Source organism: Lutra lutra, chromosome 1 (assembly GCF_902655055.1).
Source record: "Lutra lutra chromosome 1, mLutLut1.2, whole genome shotgun sequence".
NCBI classification, from domain to species: Eukaryota; Metazoa; Chordata; class Mammalia; order Carnivora; family Mustelidae; genus Lutra; species Lutra lutra.
The window spans coordinates 192,605,663-192,623,140 of NC_062278.1; the positions used below are offsets into that span (position 1 = coordinate 192,605,663).

The 17,478-nt window shown below is 40.9% G+C and overlaps 1 protein-coding gene across 25 annotated transcripts in view; it reads left to right on the forward strand.

Moving 5' to 3' along the window:
• The first annotated feature begins 11,497 nt into the window (after window positions 1–11,497).
• CADPS (calcium dependent secretion activator) overlaps window positions 11,498–17,478 on the forward strand; it is a 477,655-nt gene continuing 471,674 nt past the window's right edge. For all 25 annotated transcript variants that reach the window (XM_047690232.1, XM_047690260.1, XM_047690359.1 and 22 more), the window contains exon 1: window positions 11,498–11,947. In XM_047690232.1, coding sequence (XP_047546188.1) covers window positions 11,498–11,947 — 450 coding nt within the window. The remainder of the gene's footprint in view (window positions 11,948–17,478) is intronic.

The following is a 17,478-nucleotide window of genomic DNA, read 5'->3' on the forward strand; positions in this document are numbered from 1 at the left end:
TTTCCTGTCAACTTTTAAATTATGAGTATTTTGGTATGATGATAAGTAAGTGAGACAAACCTACCAGGGAATCAAATAATCTAGGAAAATGAAAACACAGATTATTGTTTTCCTTCCCTTTTTCTCTCAAGTTGATTTGTTTGGCCTTTGCAAAAGAAAATAAGGTCAGGTGGCAAAAAAATTACTTTGGGAAGTTTAAGTCTACAAGATCATAGTAAAAGGAAATTTATTCCCTCTTACTTGATCATACTGTCCAAATGCATAACTCTGCTCTGATTTCCATGGAATTATGGACAAATTAGTTGATTAGTTTAAGACCTCTTTAGGCAAAAAAAAAATCACCGTTTGACACCCACAACCCCCATACCTTTCCAGATTAGGTAAACTCTTCAGGAACCACCTCTTTGAAATACTCGTAGAAAAATAAAGACTTTTTAAAAAAAATCCTAATTCAGAACAATAATGAAGGTGAAAACAGACTTTTATGTTTCTGGAGTGAAATAAAAAAGCTTAGAATTTTATGGCATCTTTTTGTAGTAATCTAAAACACTTTTTTGTTATGTTAATGACACACACATTACTATTTGAGGACTGACTATATTTTCCTTTCATACAAAAGCACTTTCAGAATCCAGACAGATTAGGTTAGGGCAAAGACTACCTTTCCCATCACCATTTTATAAGCAAATCTTCCAACATCTAGCATGTTAGTTGAATTAATGAGAAATAAACAAAGAAACCAAGATTAGCAGTGAATGCACTCAATGGAAAACTTCATCTTACTCTAAAATCTTCTCTCTTTTTTTTGTCATTTGAATGTTATTGCTAAATATAAGATAAGAATGCTTTCTTGTATACTTCCCTTTATGTTCCACAGACTTTATGTTCACAGACTTTCTGACTCACCCTTATTCATGATCAAACACAAATTTCACAAAAGACTTAATTGCATCTAGACTTTAATAAATATTCTATTTGGGATCTGCAAATAAGACTATAGGAAGGTGGGGGGATCTTTTTGTTATGCAAATACAAGCTAGTGGAAGCTCTTTCTGAAAGCTATTTAGCTAAGCCCTCAAAAAGCAATGTTTGAATGGCCTTTTCTTTCTTTTTTCTTCCAGGAATGTCAACCTCATTACAAGTCCGGTTATAACATCCTTATTTAGTGGCCACTTGGCAAAAAAAGTCCTTCTTGAGATGAATTTTGACAAAATATATAATGATAACTTCATGTATTTGTATAAGCTGTCTCAAGTGAAGTACTTTATTCAGGATGGAAGGTAAAGTTCTTGGTAACGAAGTGGAATTTTTGTACAAATTTCTCCAATAGGACCTGTCCTCTCTGCAGAAGGCAAATGCTAGACATATCTCATCTTTTGATCTGCCCAGTCAGTGGGGCACAAATTCATGTATAATGTTGATCATTGTTTTCATTTTATGATATGTGCTAGATATTGTAGTAAGCATTTTAGATGCACGAACTTGGTTCACCTTCATAAAAATCCTCTGCCTTATTAGTACTTTCATTGCCAGTTTAAAGGTGGAAGAACTGAAGATCAAAGAAGTCACTCTCTTTTTTTTCTGGGCACATAGCTGGTGTAACCAGAATTTGAATCTAAGTTTAAATGCAAAATTTGGTGTTTTAGATTCTTGGTTTGAGTATCTTCTTTCTTTCTAGAAACAACTCAGTTAATAAAGTAGGAGGTACCTAGACATGTTTTACCCAGTGAATCTTGTCTATAACAGCTAAAAAAAAAAAAAAAAACCCAGTAACAATAAACAAACAATGGCAATAACAAAGGTAATTATGAGGCAAAACAAAAAAACAAAACAAAACCCCCAAATATTTGACCCTGGGACTGTATCAGTAACTATGGAATATAAATTTGATATGGAAATATTAGAAGTTTGCCTTTATCCCCTAGATGCCAGTTAACCTGGGCAAACTTAGGTTAAAAAACAAAACAAAACCCTTATGAGTCTATGGTTTTCCCCATTTTTTTAAAACTAGTTTCTCTCTCTCTCTTTTTTTTAAAAGATTTTATTTATTTGACACACAGAGAGAGAGAGAGATCACAAGTAGGCAGAGAGGCAGGCAGAGAGAGAGGGGGGAAGCAGGCTCCCCGCTGAGCAGAGAGCCCATCTTGGGGGGCTCGATCCCAGGACCCTGAGATCATGACCTGAGCCGAAGGCAGAGGCTTAACCCACTGAGCCACCCAGGTGCCCCAAAACTAGCTTCTCCTTTGAGAGATTAATTTTAAAGTCATATATTTTATATCATGAATATGGGCATAATCTGAACATTCATTAGTTTTCATCACCCAACTAGTAAGATGTCAGCAAGGAACTGAAGACTCAGTTGTCCTCAGTAGCCCTGAATACATGATTGAGCCCATGACGAAGTTACTCCACGACGTCATTCCCACTGGCTGTCAAGTCACTGAAGGTTATGCACATGTAATGGGTGGGAAAACAAATGATTACTCAGTTTTATGTGATTACTCAACCTGTGGCCTGAAGGCACCATCACACATGTGTCGTTTTCCTTTCCCACGCATTTTCTGAAGTAATCAAACGGGTTATGGCCACTGCAGGGTAAATGTGCTGTTTTAACGTTTTAATGGCTGACAGTACAAAAAAGTGCTGATGACCCACAGGAGTCCCATTTTGTTGTGCAGTATAAATAATAATGCAGAGAAAGATAAGGCTTTATGATTTAGGTCTAACTGTTTGCAGTTTCTCCACTGCAGGTTGACTTTGAGTGCAGAAGAGTCTTTAAATATTTATTGCATTTCTTATGATGATTTGATTGAAATGCAGATTGATTTCCACTAATTTGGGGGAAGTCTGTACATGGTCATTTTATGGCATGAAATAATAATGCCCTGCAAGGAAATGAAGGAGAATATCTCTATGGCAGTTGATATGCCTGTTCAAACACACCCCAAGGGCTCTCTCTAAAGTCCTAGCCAACTCTTCAAGCTTTGTGCTTTGCCTCATCTTTCACTTAACTCTCCTTCTTATGCTGGTATAACTTCTAAAAATGTAAAAGTAGACCAAAATATCAGAATGGGTAGAACAGGGGTGGGGATGGGATATTAAGTCTACACTGGAAGAACACAACACCCAGTCCTTCCAAGAACTGTGTTGTCCCTCTGGTGTTGACCCTCATAGCCTACCACAGCTGCCCAGTGCCAAGTTGTCTTTCTCTTGAGGGGCAAGAGGTTTTTCACAAGCCTTAGTAAACCATGTCCCCGCCCCCTTCCTTCCAAGCAAAGCAAAACAAAACAACAACAAAAAACGGGGCTTAGCTTTTTTATTTGCAATAAAATTTTGTAATAGCATCGCCATCTCCGCTGGCATTTATCAGAAGCTTACTGTGGGCTAGACTTTGTTCTAAGCACACACATTGTTCTTAGCTCATTTTCTCTTTCAAATACATTGCCAAGAAGAGTGCCAGAATTCCAAATAAATATTCCTGGTAGAGACTTACTCTTTTTTTTTTTTTTAATTTTTTTATTTTTTCAGCATAACAGTATTCATTATTTTTGCACCACACCCAGTGCTCCATGCAATCCGTGCCCTCTACAATACCCACCACCTGGTGCCCCCAACCTCCCACCCCCCACCCCTTCAAAATTCTCAGATCGTTTTTCAGAGTCCATAGTCTCTCATGGTTCACCTCCCCTTCCAATTTCCCTCAACTCCCTTCTCCTCTCCATCTCCCCTTGTCCTCCATGCTATTTGTTATGCTCCACAAATAAGTGAAACCATATGATAATTGACTCTCAGTAGAGACTTACTCTTAAAAAACAAGTACAGAGGGGCGCCTGGGTGGCTCAGTGGGTTAATAAGCCTCTGCCTTCGGCTCAGGTCATGATCTCAGGGTCCTGGGATCAAGCCCCACATCATATCAGGCTCTCTGCTCAGCTGGGAGCCTGCTTCCCCCTCTCTCTGCCTGCTTCTCTGCCTACTTGTGGTCTCTGTCTGTCAAATAAATAAATAAAATCCTCTGCCTGCTTCTCTGCCTACTTGTGGTCTCTGTCTGTCAAATAAATAAATAAAATCTTAAAAAACAAAACAAGTACAGCGGTTCATCTAGATTCTTGGTTGCAGGATAATCTGGGAGCTGAGAGCCTGAGCTACTTGGTGAAAGGTGATAGCTTGGGTTATGATCTTGTAGGGAGAAAAGCGTGTTTTCCTACTTCTATCTCCTCTTCAAGAAGAGAGCATATTAATCAGATTTATTAGATGATAAATGCCAGTGAAGGCATGTTTACGAGTGGGCAGGTTACTGTGCATTGAAGAGTTTCAACACCCATGTATATCTCTTCTATTTTCTTTTTCCATGTGACTGGAGTGAGTGGTTTCAAGGCCAGCAATCTTGGGGCATGACTACCTCTTGTTTTCAGGCATGCCTAATGGTACCAGTTGTAATTTCAGCTTCCTGTATCTTGAAACTTGCCAGAAAGTGATAAAACATCAAAATATGAATTCCGGATTATGAGGGTGATGATTCTGCTTAGATACAAAGCCTAAAATCTATGTTTCACTTGAGCATTATCAGAGTTAAGAGTTCTGTGCAGGGGGCAGTATTAAGCCCTGGCCCAGGAATCACCACAGTGACATTGGGATGTTCATCTATATTTGTTATTTGCATTTCTCTCCCAAGAGCCATACAGGATGAAGGACCATGAAAAAAAAAAAAAAAAAAAAAAAAGGATTGTATACTCATAAGTACGTGGTGGGAATATTCCAAATCCTGTCACAAAGGATCCTCAGGTTCTTATAAGAGTTCATTGCTCCTCATGGAAAACCATTAGGTAAACTTGTCAGTGAAAAATAACAGAATGTCAACATCTTCCTAAATACTCTTTTGGAAACATACCAGGCAGAATGTCCCTATTGATGACAGGGGTGCTCTTACAGACGATGGGCTGGAATAGTGGACCCCACTAAGGAAGCAGAGAGTGTCAGCCTAAGAAGAAGGGGAAAAAGAAGGACACTTTCATGAGCAAAGCCTAGGCCTTAATGTATGTACTTTTCTAGTTTGGTTTGGCACATAGAAAACTAGATCTAATTTAGAGCATTCCTCCCAATATGTTTATCCATATAGAACCCTGACCTAGGTGGTAGTATCAGGACTTCCCTGATCAGGACCTATGCTTACATTTTTACTTACTTTCCCTTCATTAATCAAAACTCTCCTAACCTCTTTTTCCTACTTAACTTTTCTCCTCCAAAAGATAAGGTATCCAAAGACTCGTGTGTTTTAAAGTAGCCAAAATTGAAGAACCATGCTATTTTCAATTATTTAAGACTGAAAACAAACTTGTTAATATAAAAACACCCTGATTTCAGTCATTCCTACTTACAGTCCTCAGAAAACTTTGCAGTCTAAAGCCAGTGTAGTTTGTGAAAACAATTAAATATAACCCAGATAATTAACCCAGAAAAATCTTTTTGAGAAGGTGAAGACATAATGGTACCAACACTTACCATTCTCCAAATTGGAGAATTTGACATATCGGGCAAATTATCTACCTAATATCTTACATAGCAAAAGATATATCGATCCTTTTTTTCTCTTTTATTTGCTGGCATGTTGCCATGTCCATGTGACTGCAAAAGTTTCAGTTCTCCACTTAGTCCATGTAAACACCAGCATAAACTGCATTTCAATCTATACCACATCTAGCTCCCACTTCTATTAAAAGAAACTGTATATGTAAGAAACGTGATTACCCTTGTGAATAGTTCGTTTTCAGAATTCAAGTCAAATATTTATTGTAAAATATGTTGTTGCGTTTTTCTTCTTTATCTTAACTAATAAGGTGGTTTTCCAAAATCAATTCCTGTAAGTAGTATTATTTATTATTCTAAAACATGTTTTATTGCCTGGAGTGAAAGAAGATGTTTTTGTGTGGCTTGATTTTATTATTTTTTGTCTTATGATTGCACTTTAATCCCATCCTAACCTACTTCATTTCACTTTAGTAAGAATTATCATATGATAAAGAGCAATGATGAAGAGTAGTTTTCTCAAAGAAAATAAACTATTTTCTAAGTCCCTGAAAATACTATCCAAAACAAGGCAGGGATCAATGAAATAAATAGGCAAATATTCTATTATGTAAGGATCTATTCCTGGATTCCTTGGTGTCTTTAATGTTGTTTTTCATTTTGATTATTTGTGCCCAAGTTCTGCTCATCTCATTTGTTAAAAGTCCTCCTACCAGTTGAAATAAAAAGTTTAAGCCTAAAATCTATTGAAAAATACTTAAAAAAATTTAACTCCAATATAGTTAACATACACTGTGTATTAGTTTTAGGTGTTCAAATTAGTGATTTAACAATTCTATATATTATTTATAATAATATAAATAATAATATATATAATATATAATATATATTTATAATATAATATAACAATATAAATAATATATATATATATATATATATATATATATATATATATATAATATAAATAATATAATAAGTGGTAAGTGTACTCTTCATCCCCATCACCTGTTTCATCCATCTCCCCACTGGCCTCCCTTCGGGTAACCATTAGTTTGTTCTCTTTAGTTAAGAGTCTGGGTTTTTTTGTTTTTGTTTTTGTTTTGTTTAGTTTTTTGCTTTGTCTCTTTCTTCCTTCCTTCCTTTCTTTCTTTCTTTATTTCTCAAATTCCACAGATGAGTAAAATGAAATAGTATTTGTCTTTCTCTGACTGACTTATTTTACTTAGGATTATATTTTTTGGTTCCGTCCATGTCATTGCAAATGACAAGATCGCATTCTTTCTTATGTTAGATAATATTCCATTGTGTATATATGTACTTTTTTTTTTTTTAAGTAGGCAGAGAGGCAGACAGAGCTGGAGGGGGAAGCAGGCTCCCTGCTGAGCAGAGAGCCCATGCAGGGCTTGATCCCAAGACCCTGAGCCAGAGGCAGAGGCTTAACCCAATGAGCCACCCAGGCGCTCTGTCCATTCATCTATTGATGGAACTTGAGCTGCTTCCATAATGTGGCTATTATAAATAACACTGCAGTGAACATAGGGGTGCTTATATCTTTTCAAATTAATGTTTTCATATTCTTTGGGTAAAATACCCAGTAGTGGAATTACTGGACCATATGGTAATTATATTTTTAATTTGTTGTAAAATTTTTAATTTGTTGCAAAATATTTTTAATTAAAAATCTAATTTAATTTTCCCGTCATTCCAAAGGAAGTGAGTACAATTGTCCCTCATTTTACAGATGAGGAAACTAAGTCTGAGTCATTAGGTAATTTTCTCAGAATAACTCTGCTGTTATGTGGCAGAGGCAGAACTGCCTATGTTGAGAGCCCAAGCATTTAACTTGATATAGGCATTCCATAAGGTTCATATTTTTCCATTTTGGTGCTTGTGAGCTATTTCTAAAATTTTAAAAATAAAAGAAATATTGATTGAAGATGATTATGAGATGATTTATCTAGATAATATGGAATTTGTTGTGAGATTTAAAAAAAAACTCGATCAAACTATCCTTTAGTAAAAAACAAAAACATGAAAATGGCCATTAAACTCAGTGTTATTTGATTGTTATATGAGTGACATAAAAAAGTGATTGTTTTTCACCAAAGTGTCTATCAATTGCCAATGACTGATATTTCCTTATACTTGTGGCCTTTTACATGATCACATTAAACACTTCCGAGGAAAATGGTCTAGATGAGAAAACCCTGGGTTAATGTTTCAGTTGTTTCCATCTACCCTAGACTTTGCTTTTAGTGGGTAGGATTTAAAAAAGATCAGTGTTATAACTTCTGCTTTTGTGATATGGTCTCCAGATGGCTGACTAAAATTTGTTCCATCACCTTGAGGTTATTCAAGTTTCCTATAAAGCAGAACTGGAGGTAGGGGCAAACATGGAAGCATCTAAAAATAACATAGTTGAGAATATAGCTACTTGTCTGTATCAGAATCTGTGGTAGAATTATATTTTTAAAAATAAGAACATGGGTGTTAACAAAAGGTAAACAAATATTAAGACCCTCTGGGTGTGTTCTGGGGTTATTTTCATTCTTGTTCATTAAAATTTGTATCTAGAAAGCCATGACTCTTGGTTTAAATGTCTAAGGAGTTCTGGTTGGCATATCTTATCTTCAGCAGTAGCAAAGAGCTATAATATCCCCCAAGGACTTTGAATTAACTTTTAGCTAAGATAAAATATATCTTTGAAAGGATGCACCCTTTAAAAGACAAGGATGCACACCATTAAAAAAAATTTAAAACTATTTCTCATAAAATCTGTTCAAGTCTCTCACTGAAAATTTATGGGTCGGGGGCGGGAATTGAGAAGATTCTTAGATTTAGCTAAGCAATGTTACATTTGATACCCAAATCATAGGTTTATTTTTTTGAAAGATTTTATTTTTATTTATTTGAAACAGAGAGAGAGAGATCACAAGTATGCAGAGAGGCAGGCATAGAGAAAGAGAGGAGAAAGCAGGATCCCCACTGAGCAGAGAGCCCGATGTGGGCCTCAATCCCAGGACCCTGAGATCATGACCTGAGCCGAAGGCAGAGGCTTAACCCACTGAGCCACCCAGGCGCCCCAAATCATAGGTTTAGATGATTAACATAGACACGGGCTTTTCTTTTAATGAATATAATTAGGATAAATAACCCACATAATGACAAAGGAATTTGTAAAAATACAACAGTAAACAAAACTTTTTTATAGCAATTGATAAGCTCCAAATTGTTCTGAAGACCGAATTCATGGTCACTCTTCTCCCGGTGTATAATGTGATAATACTTAAATGCCTAAGCTTGTTTAAAGAAGAAATATTTAACTGGTACATGGCCTTTGTTTGGCCTTCAAGATCACTCCCTCCTCAAATCACCCTATTCTAGGTAACTTAATTCATTTTTGTGCCCTAAACATGATCCTTCCACTTAGCCAAATGCATTATTATTTTAGCTTCTTTTATTCTCCCCACTTCCCCCTTACCTACCCATACCCCACCTCCATAACACTTTGTACCTTCCCTGGTCCCTTGTGTTATCACTATGGCTTTGCCAAGTACATTTTCACTTTTAATATCTTCTCTTTTCACCATTCATTCATATGGTTCCTTCCTTTAAAATTTAGCTCTCTTGAGGAACATAGAATTCTATTCCATTCCCAGTTGTTTCATTCACCCAAGCTTTTAGCAGTTTACTAACTTGGATTTGTTGATATGTTGCCTTGAAATAAGTGCTGTCAATCTTTTTCACATGTTTATGTTGTATCTCCCAAAGGAGATTATAGGCTCTTTAAGAGAATGTCTTTTAAAAATTCCATTACCCCTGGGGCACCTGGGTGGCTCAGTGGGTTAAGCCGCTGCCTTTGGCTCAGGTCATGATCCCAGGTCCTGGGTTCGAGCCCCACATCGGGCTTTCTGCTCAGCAGGGAGCCTGCTTCCTCCTCTCTCTCTGCCTGCCTCTCCGCTTACTTGTGATTTCTCTCTGTCAAATAAATAAATAAAATCTTAAAAAAAAAAAAAAAAAAAAAAAATTCCATTACCCCAAGCAACTAGAATTATGTTACTCCATAAAAAGGTGCTGAATAAAGGTTATCGATTGATTGGCCTACTATGTTTTCTGTTCCAGGGAAAACAATACCACATGATTTGAACATAAGGATGTTCTTTACAATAATTAAAAAGCGAGGATGGCAAAACTGTAATAATTTCCACATTGCTGGATTATTTGTTTTAAATTGGTACAGAATATGTGATGGCCACAGTAGTTATGTCCTTGAGGTGGGTGTGGTGCTGAAATCAAACATAAGCTATACATGTATTATTAATCCAAAACCTCAAACAGGATTGTTGGGAGTTAATGAGAAGCTAACTGTTGTTTTTAGTTCCTTTTTAGTTCTCAAATCGGTGAGAAATCTTCACTTGAATATCAAAGCCTGCAGTAAAACTCATGGTAAATTTGAAAATACATAAAGACAGATGTGATGTAAACTTTAAATTCACGCTACACTTTTACAATAACCCCCACGAGTATCTAGGAATAATTCGAACATTACAAAATGCAAAAATATAGGAGATGGGGGTGGGCGGAGGTGGAGAAAGGTCTCTAGAAAGCCCAAGATCCAAGGGTGGCGGGTGTTGGTTTGTTTTCAATCCATCTGCGGGTCGCTGATTAGATTCAGCACTCTGGCCAGCTCCCTTGTCCGCCGGGTTTATTGGCCTAAGTGAAAGGCGCTGGGGGAAGGAAGGCACCATCTGCTCCTTTGAATTAATAGATAACCGAGAAGCAGGGATGAAGACAGTAAGACAGAGTCAACATATCGGATGTTGATGCCGCTGAGTTCTTGGGGTGTCTTTGTCTGATCTCTGGGTCCCCACTCCTCCACCCAGATCCTACAGCAGCCAGAAAAGAGAAAGGGCTGACCAACCAGAAACCCCTTCTATTTCTCTGGTATGCTTACCTCAGCATAAAGTGTTCCCAGTTCTTGGAATTGAAAAATATTCATCATAGCTTTTGCAGGGTAGGGAAGGGCGGGGCTTCTACTTAAATAGTTGAGCTACATGGTCCATACACCAATCAATTCAAAATTTGATTCACCTTTATTTTAATGAGTGGGAATTGCTGGAATCAAAGTTTACACAGGTGGGACAAACAGGCTGCCAAGCCCCACTGCCCACAAGCCCCAGATGTGAAGAAGCTTGGGGAAAAGAGATAAACTCTTCCTTTCTCGTAGGGGATCTCACCGACTTCCTCTCCGGTAGACCTCTGGATTTAGTGTCTGCAAACAGACCGCCCACTCTTCGCTAACAAGAAGTCATTACTGGTTTGTCTATTTCTTCCTCCCCCACCAAGAACTTTTTGTCCGAGGGAGGGTGAGAGAGGTCGAGGCAATGAGAACTGGGGATCAAGAAAGAAATTATCCACAAAGGGGAGGGGGTGAGGAGTGTGGAAAGTGTCAGGGTCGGTACTGAAGATCTGAGAGTTTGCAGCCGCTCCCCGCTCTCTCCGCTCCAGCCTTCTGCAGCCACCCTTTACGCAGCGGACACGGGAGAGTTAAGCCAATAAACACGTAAGCGCCGCTCCCTCCCCAATCGGCAAGATGCCTCTTAGGCTCTTGCCTGCACCGACAGCTTGCAACACTCGGCATCTTTTCTGGAGGCGCCTCCTTCAGCGGCTGCAGATGGTATCCGGCTGCGAGCTTGGGGCTCGCAACTGATTCTGTCCCTTGCCCACCTTGGGTCCACGGACGCACCTCTCCTTTCCCCTCCTCCCCTCGCGCTCCTGGGTCTGAGCCCAGCTCCGGATCTCCGGGCAGAGGAAGCAGTCGCGGCGGCGGAGGCTGAGCAGCAGCACCCGCTCCCTGATTTGGGGAGAAGCACCCATCCCGGGGAGCCGACCCCCAGCTGCCTCCAGCGCCCCCCCCCATCTTTTGCACCCCTAGCCCAGGGCTCCAAGGACCACCCCCCTCCCAGGCGCCACCATGCTGGACCCTTCGTCCAGCGAAGAGGAATCGGATGAGATCGTGGAGGAGGAGAGCGGCAAGGAGGTTCTCGGCTCGGCCGCGTCCGGCGCGCGCCTGTCTCCCAGCCGCACCAGCGAAGGCTCTGGCGGCGTTAGCGGCGCGGGGCTCGGGGGTGGCGGCGGTGCCGGCGCCGGAGCCGGGGTGGGCGCCGGTGGCGGTGGGGGCAGCGGCGCGAGCAGCGGCGTTGGGGCCGGGGGGCTGCAGCCCAGCAGCCGCGCGGGTGGCGGCCGGCCCTCCAGCCCCAGCCCGTCCGTGGCGAGCGAGAAGGAGAAGGAGGAGTTGGAGCGGCTGCAGAAGGAAGAGGAGGAGAGGAAGAAGAGGCTGCAGCTCTATGTGTTCGTGATGCGCTGCATCGCCTATCCCTTCAACGCCAAGCAGCCCACCGACATGGCTCGCCGGCAGCAGAAGGTAGGTGCGCCGGGGAGGCCCCGGGAGCTGCGCCGGGACGTCGCCAGGCGGGCGGGGCGAACAATGGGAGCTGGCGGCGCAGCTGGCGAGGAGGAGCAGGAGGAGGAGACCGCGCCCTGGGGAAGGGGCTGCCAGGCCCCCCCTTCGCGGCCGGGCCCGGCCCAGCTCCGAGCGCGCCTGGAGCTGCGGGGGATCGGCGAGGGGCCTAACCTCAGCGTCGTGTGTCCCCACCCGGGAGCGCTGGGGAGCTAGGCGGGCAGGTCCCGCTCTATGGCCCGGGAGGCTCGGGGAGTGACTTGCAGCCCGCGGCGCCCAGAGAGGCCTTGCTCGTTTTGCCCGGCTCCCGGCACTCTCCAGCGGCAGGCGGCTGCGCTCAGCTCTGGGCCCGCCTTCCTGGGCGTGCGCTCGGCGGGCGGGGGCACCCGGCAGGTGGGGGCACCGGTGTAGAGGGAGAAGAGCGCCTCCGAGCAGCGCTTGGCTCGCCCAGCCCAGAGAGCCGCAGCGGCAGGCGGCAGAAAGCAAGTCCGGGACGCGAAGCTTCCAGTCATACTGCGAAGGGCACCCTCCTCCCCGCGTCGGGGTCCGCTGATCCCGACTAGGGTCGTCTAAGGGTCTTCGGGCATCACTTCCCCCTCTGGCTGAAGTTCCCTCCAATTCCCCTACCCCTTCCTCAGTGACCCCAAAACGGGGGCACGCCCTCTGGTCCTTCTACCGGGGTCAGCTCCTCCACCTTCCTCCCTTTGACCCTCTTCTCCTCTTCCCAAGGTGACTTCGCCGCCACCTTCTGGCTCTCCGAGGCCCTCCAAGCCCAGCCGCTTCTGGCTTGATAAAGTGCAGCTGCAAATAGCTTCGCAATTACAAGCATCAAAAGCTTTTTGTGTCTGAGGCTGGGGCAAGGCTGAGGCGGCCCCGGACTGCTTTTGATGTGCAAAAAGTGCCTATTTCTATAAGCTATTTTCCAGCCAGAGGAAGGAGGGGGAAGGTTACTGAGGATAAGGGGCAGTGGTGGGACCAGAGGAGAAGAGGTCAGGTCCCCGGTTGGAGTGAGTTAGTGGAGAAAGGCAGCGCTCCGTTGTTTCTTTTAAGTGAATTTGTCAGTTCCATTTTGAAAGAAGAGCCGGTGAAGCCCCCAGAAGGACGGTTTCTTAACGTGTGAATTTCTTAGTTGCTGTCACTCAAGTCTGAATTCCATGTTGCTGTCCTAGGGAGGGAGGGTTTCCTGTGTTTATTCACTCTTAAGTTAGCACAGATTTCTCTGTTTGTTTTGCTTATATATGTACACACACCACCCAGCGCTGATGATTTATTTCAGCTGTCACAAGCTTGGTTATCAGTTTTATTAAAAATACGATTCATTTCCTGGTTGGAGAATAGCAGGTGGGTTACACACTTCACGCTCTACCGGTCATCTGTGGCCCCTTGCTTTTTCAGCCTCTATTGTGGATGGTAGTAGACAAAGGTATCCACAGAACAATAAAAGTTTTTGGATTTTCTATTAAGGTTGGGTGTCTGGTTCAGGTACAGGGCCTGACATTTCAAGTTTCAGCTTGGAATTATTATGCTAATCGTGTCTTTATAGCAGGGGAAATGTCCTCTTCAAAATCTATCCCCTTAATAAGAGCGCCAACCAAAGATGTTGGGCCATGAAAACTGTTGTGATTTAAAGAGAAAATATAAAAACAAACTTTGCTTTATCCGTCGAATGGTTCTAGAGCTCTGTCCTTTAAATAGAAGCTAAAACTCAGCGCTAGAATGGGGGAAGAAATCCATTCTCACAGTGGCCCATTTCTTTTAAAAACAGAAACTTCATCCTCCTGAAAAGATCATCACGAGGCTAAGTTTTTCTGGTCTGGTTGCATGTTTTACCTGAATCAATTCAAATCTGTGGTTTTGAGGGGCAAGTGGGTTCTGTTTTTACACATGACCTTAACATCAAAGACTACAGGGCAAATTGATAACACTGGCATTTGGTCAAACTATTTTTAGTTATTGCAGCAAACTAGTGCTAAAGGCATAGTCCAGCAAAGCTGCCTCAGGGCTGTTGGCTATACTGAGAAGCTGAGTATCTATCTCCTTATTACAAAAGAAAAGAAGCTTTTCCATTTCTGTATTTTTAAGTTTTTAGTGTCTTTCTGGAAGAGGGTGTCTTACTATTTTCTCCCAAGTAGAAAGCTTGGAACTTGTGTTTTTTAAGTGGGTAGTCATTGAAAGTAACAGAGATGTTTGCATAAGCATTGTGGTAAAATTTAAGGACAACAAATAAAATTGATAAAGCAAAATTAGGCTCGGAGAAATACAAACTGTTTGTAAACTATACACGAATTTATAATACAATAGAAATGGATGAATTAGAAACAGCTAGAGGAAAAATGATGTGGAAGGAGGGAATAGAGTGACGTGGAGGGAGCCAGAGAAGACTGCCTATGAAAAAGTTGAAGTGGGGAAGAGAAGAGATCGTATTGTCAAATCATCACGCTGTTCCCCTTAAAATTACACAGTCTTGTGTGTCTGTTATAACCCAACAGAGCCAGAGAAGAAAAGATCGTATTGTATAGAGTATAAGACACTTTACGAAACCAAATAGTCTATATCATAACACTGGTTTCAATTTTTCAAGAACCTACCATGTGCCAAGGCACTCCACTTAGGTCATTTTTTCAAATCCGTCTTTATTTTCTAGAAGACTTTTAGATTTACTGACAAATTGGGAAAATAGTACAGAAGTTCCCATATAGTCCAGCCCCAGTTTCCCCCATTAATATCTTACAATAGTATGACACATCTGCTACAGTTAAAGAACCAATATTGATATGTATTTAACAAAAATAGGTAGTTTATTGAAATTTCCTTAGTTTTTACTTACATTTGTTTTTTTGTTCTCTGTTATTTTAAATTCTCCTAACTCTAACAATGGGAGTTACTATTTGCATTCTTAAAAGAGAAAACAGAGACTCAGAGGTTTTATAACTTGTCTAAAGCAGTATGTATATAGGAGAATGAGTGGAAACTGAGGCATGGATTATTCTGATTTCAAATCCTGTCTTTTTAATATGCAACACTGGACAGAAATATTCTAGAGCAAAAAAGAGAGTCCTACCATCCTAATAACAGGTACTTTTTTTTTTTTTTTAATCCAGGATTTCTTCTATTTGAGTTGAGAGAGATCTGTTCTTCTCCTTTGGGTACCTATCAAATAATCAATATGGACAAAATGGACATTTAGGTGTTAATCTCATAAAAAGTATGAAGGGAAGAGATGGGCTATTAGTTAGTAAATCAGAACACCAGACTTGTCAGGCTTCCTGTGTAGTTTGAGCTGAAGATTAAAAAAAGAAGGAAAGAAAAAAAGAAAGAAAAGGCATTTTAACCAAGAAGAACAATTGGAAAGGAGCAGAGGGAGAAGATACCATTCCTGGATCATTTTGTTAATTATTTTGATTTCATTTTTCCTGGGGAAAAGAGTGCCGGCTCATTATAATAATCTCCCCAGCTAAAAGAAGGGACTTTAAACAGACTATGTGTGGGCGCCTGGGTGGCTCAGTGGGTTAAGCCTCTGCCTTCGGCTCAGGTCATGATCTCAGGGTCCTGGGATCGAGGCCCGCATCGGGCTCTCTGCTCAGTGGGGAGCCTGCTTCCTCCTCTCTCTCTATGCCTGCCTCTCTGCATACTTCTGATCTCTCTCTCTCTGTTTCAAAAAAAAAAAAAAAAAACAGACTATGTGAAAACACATTTTATCATTTATAGGTCTACCTTTCTCCTACTACAATGAATCTGGATAGTAGTGATAATTAGTGACCAAAACAAAAGTCTAGCCTTCTGATGGTCACAGGGTATGTTTTAGCGGCCCTTAAATGACAATCTGAAAAACTATTCTGTGCATTTTATTTGTCCTCTTTTGTCATAACGGTGAAGTGAATACCTAGAAGTTGGCATGGGAAAGCTGTGCCATATGTTTCTAAATTGTGTAGTAACGGTGATGAGTGGCTACCTCAAGTGAACTAGCTACTTAGAGATGTTACTGAGGCAATGTAAAGCAGGCACTGTAAACAATTCTGTGTAATATTTAGATTGACATGACCGATCTTTTAATTGGTTAGGAATTATAATGTCTGGATTGTGAATGAATATGGGTGCATGTATATGTTTGTGTACCTGTATGTCAATGTGTGTCTGTATGTAATGAGGGAAAGGGGCAATCCTAAAATCATGTTTATTTTATATGAACTCCTATTTCATTCAAGAGGACTTTATGAGTATACCAAATGTGTTGTGAGTTCAAGCTACTCATTTCTATGTGATTCACCCCATAGCCTACCATGAAATTTTGGCTAACGTTGAGTCACTGTTAGCTGTAGAAATTCTGTCTTTATTCATTTACTTATTTGACTTTGTGAGTTGGCCCTGGCTCAAAAGCCCCTACCTTTCCTAAAATTTAAGACCTAGTCCTGGCTAACTATATATGTGTATATGTATATATTTTAAATCCATAATAGGGGTTCATCCATTCAGGTATGTTTTGAGGCATTTGAGTTAGCTCTTTTTTTTTTTTTTAAGATTTTATTTATTTCTTTGACAGAGAGAGATTACAAGTAGGCAGAGGCAGGCAGAGAGAGAGGGGGAAGTAGGCTCCCTGTTGAGCCGAGAGGCCGATGCGGGGCTCCATCCCAGGACCCTGGGATCATGACCTGAGCCGAAGGCAGAGGCTTTAACCTACTGAGCCACCCAGGCACCCCTGGGTTAGCTCTTATTCAAAATTCTTAAGAGTCACCTTGTCAATGCAACATATGATATGGATTTTAAAAAATAAATGCTCTAACCTTTTTTAAAAAATTTTTTTAAATTATTTTATTTTTGAGGACCTGTTTTTTTTTTTTAAATTTTATTAAATGCTCTAACCTTTTGAGGGAACGAAATGGCTTTTATTTTTTTTTAAAGATTTTATTTATTTGACAGATAGAGATCACAAGTAGGCAGAGAGGCAGGCAGAGAGAGAGAGGAGGAAGCAGGCTCCCGCTGAGCAGAGAGCCCGATGCGGGGCTTGATCCCAGGACCCTGGGAACACGACCTGAGCTGAAAGCAGAGGCTTTAACCCACTGAGCCACCCAGGTGCCCCATGAAATGGCTTTTAAACCAGGATTCCTTCAAAAAGAATTGTTCCTCTCTTCATCAGAAAAAGAATTGAAATCTTTATATATGCTTTTTGGCATTTCCCTTCTAATCGCCTTGGTACAATGGGCAGGAACTGTTCTGCACTAGTACCAGCGGAGAAATTCTGAAGATGCAGAATACAAAAAAAAAAAAAAAAAAAAAAAAAAGGTAGTACATTCTTGGAATAGCCTCATACTCCCCTAAAACTGAACTGAAGAGCAAAAGAAATTAAATCCTTCATTCCTGAAGAATTGTACTGTGTATAGTGGCAAAAGTCAAATAATTCCTAGATCTTTCCCCTACAAAACAAATTTCATATACAGTCACTGGCTATTAAATTAAAATATAATCAGTGTTTGTGATTTGGGGCCAGGTAGCTATAC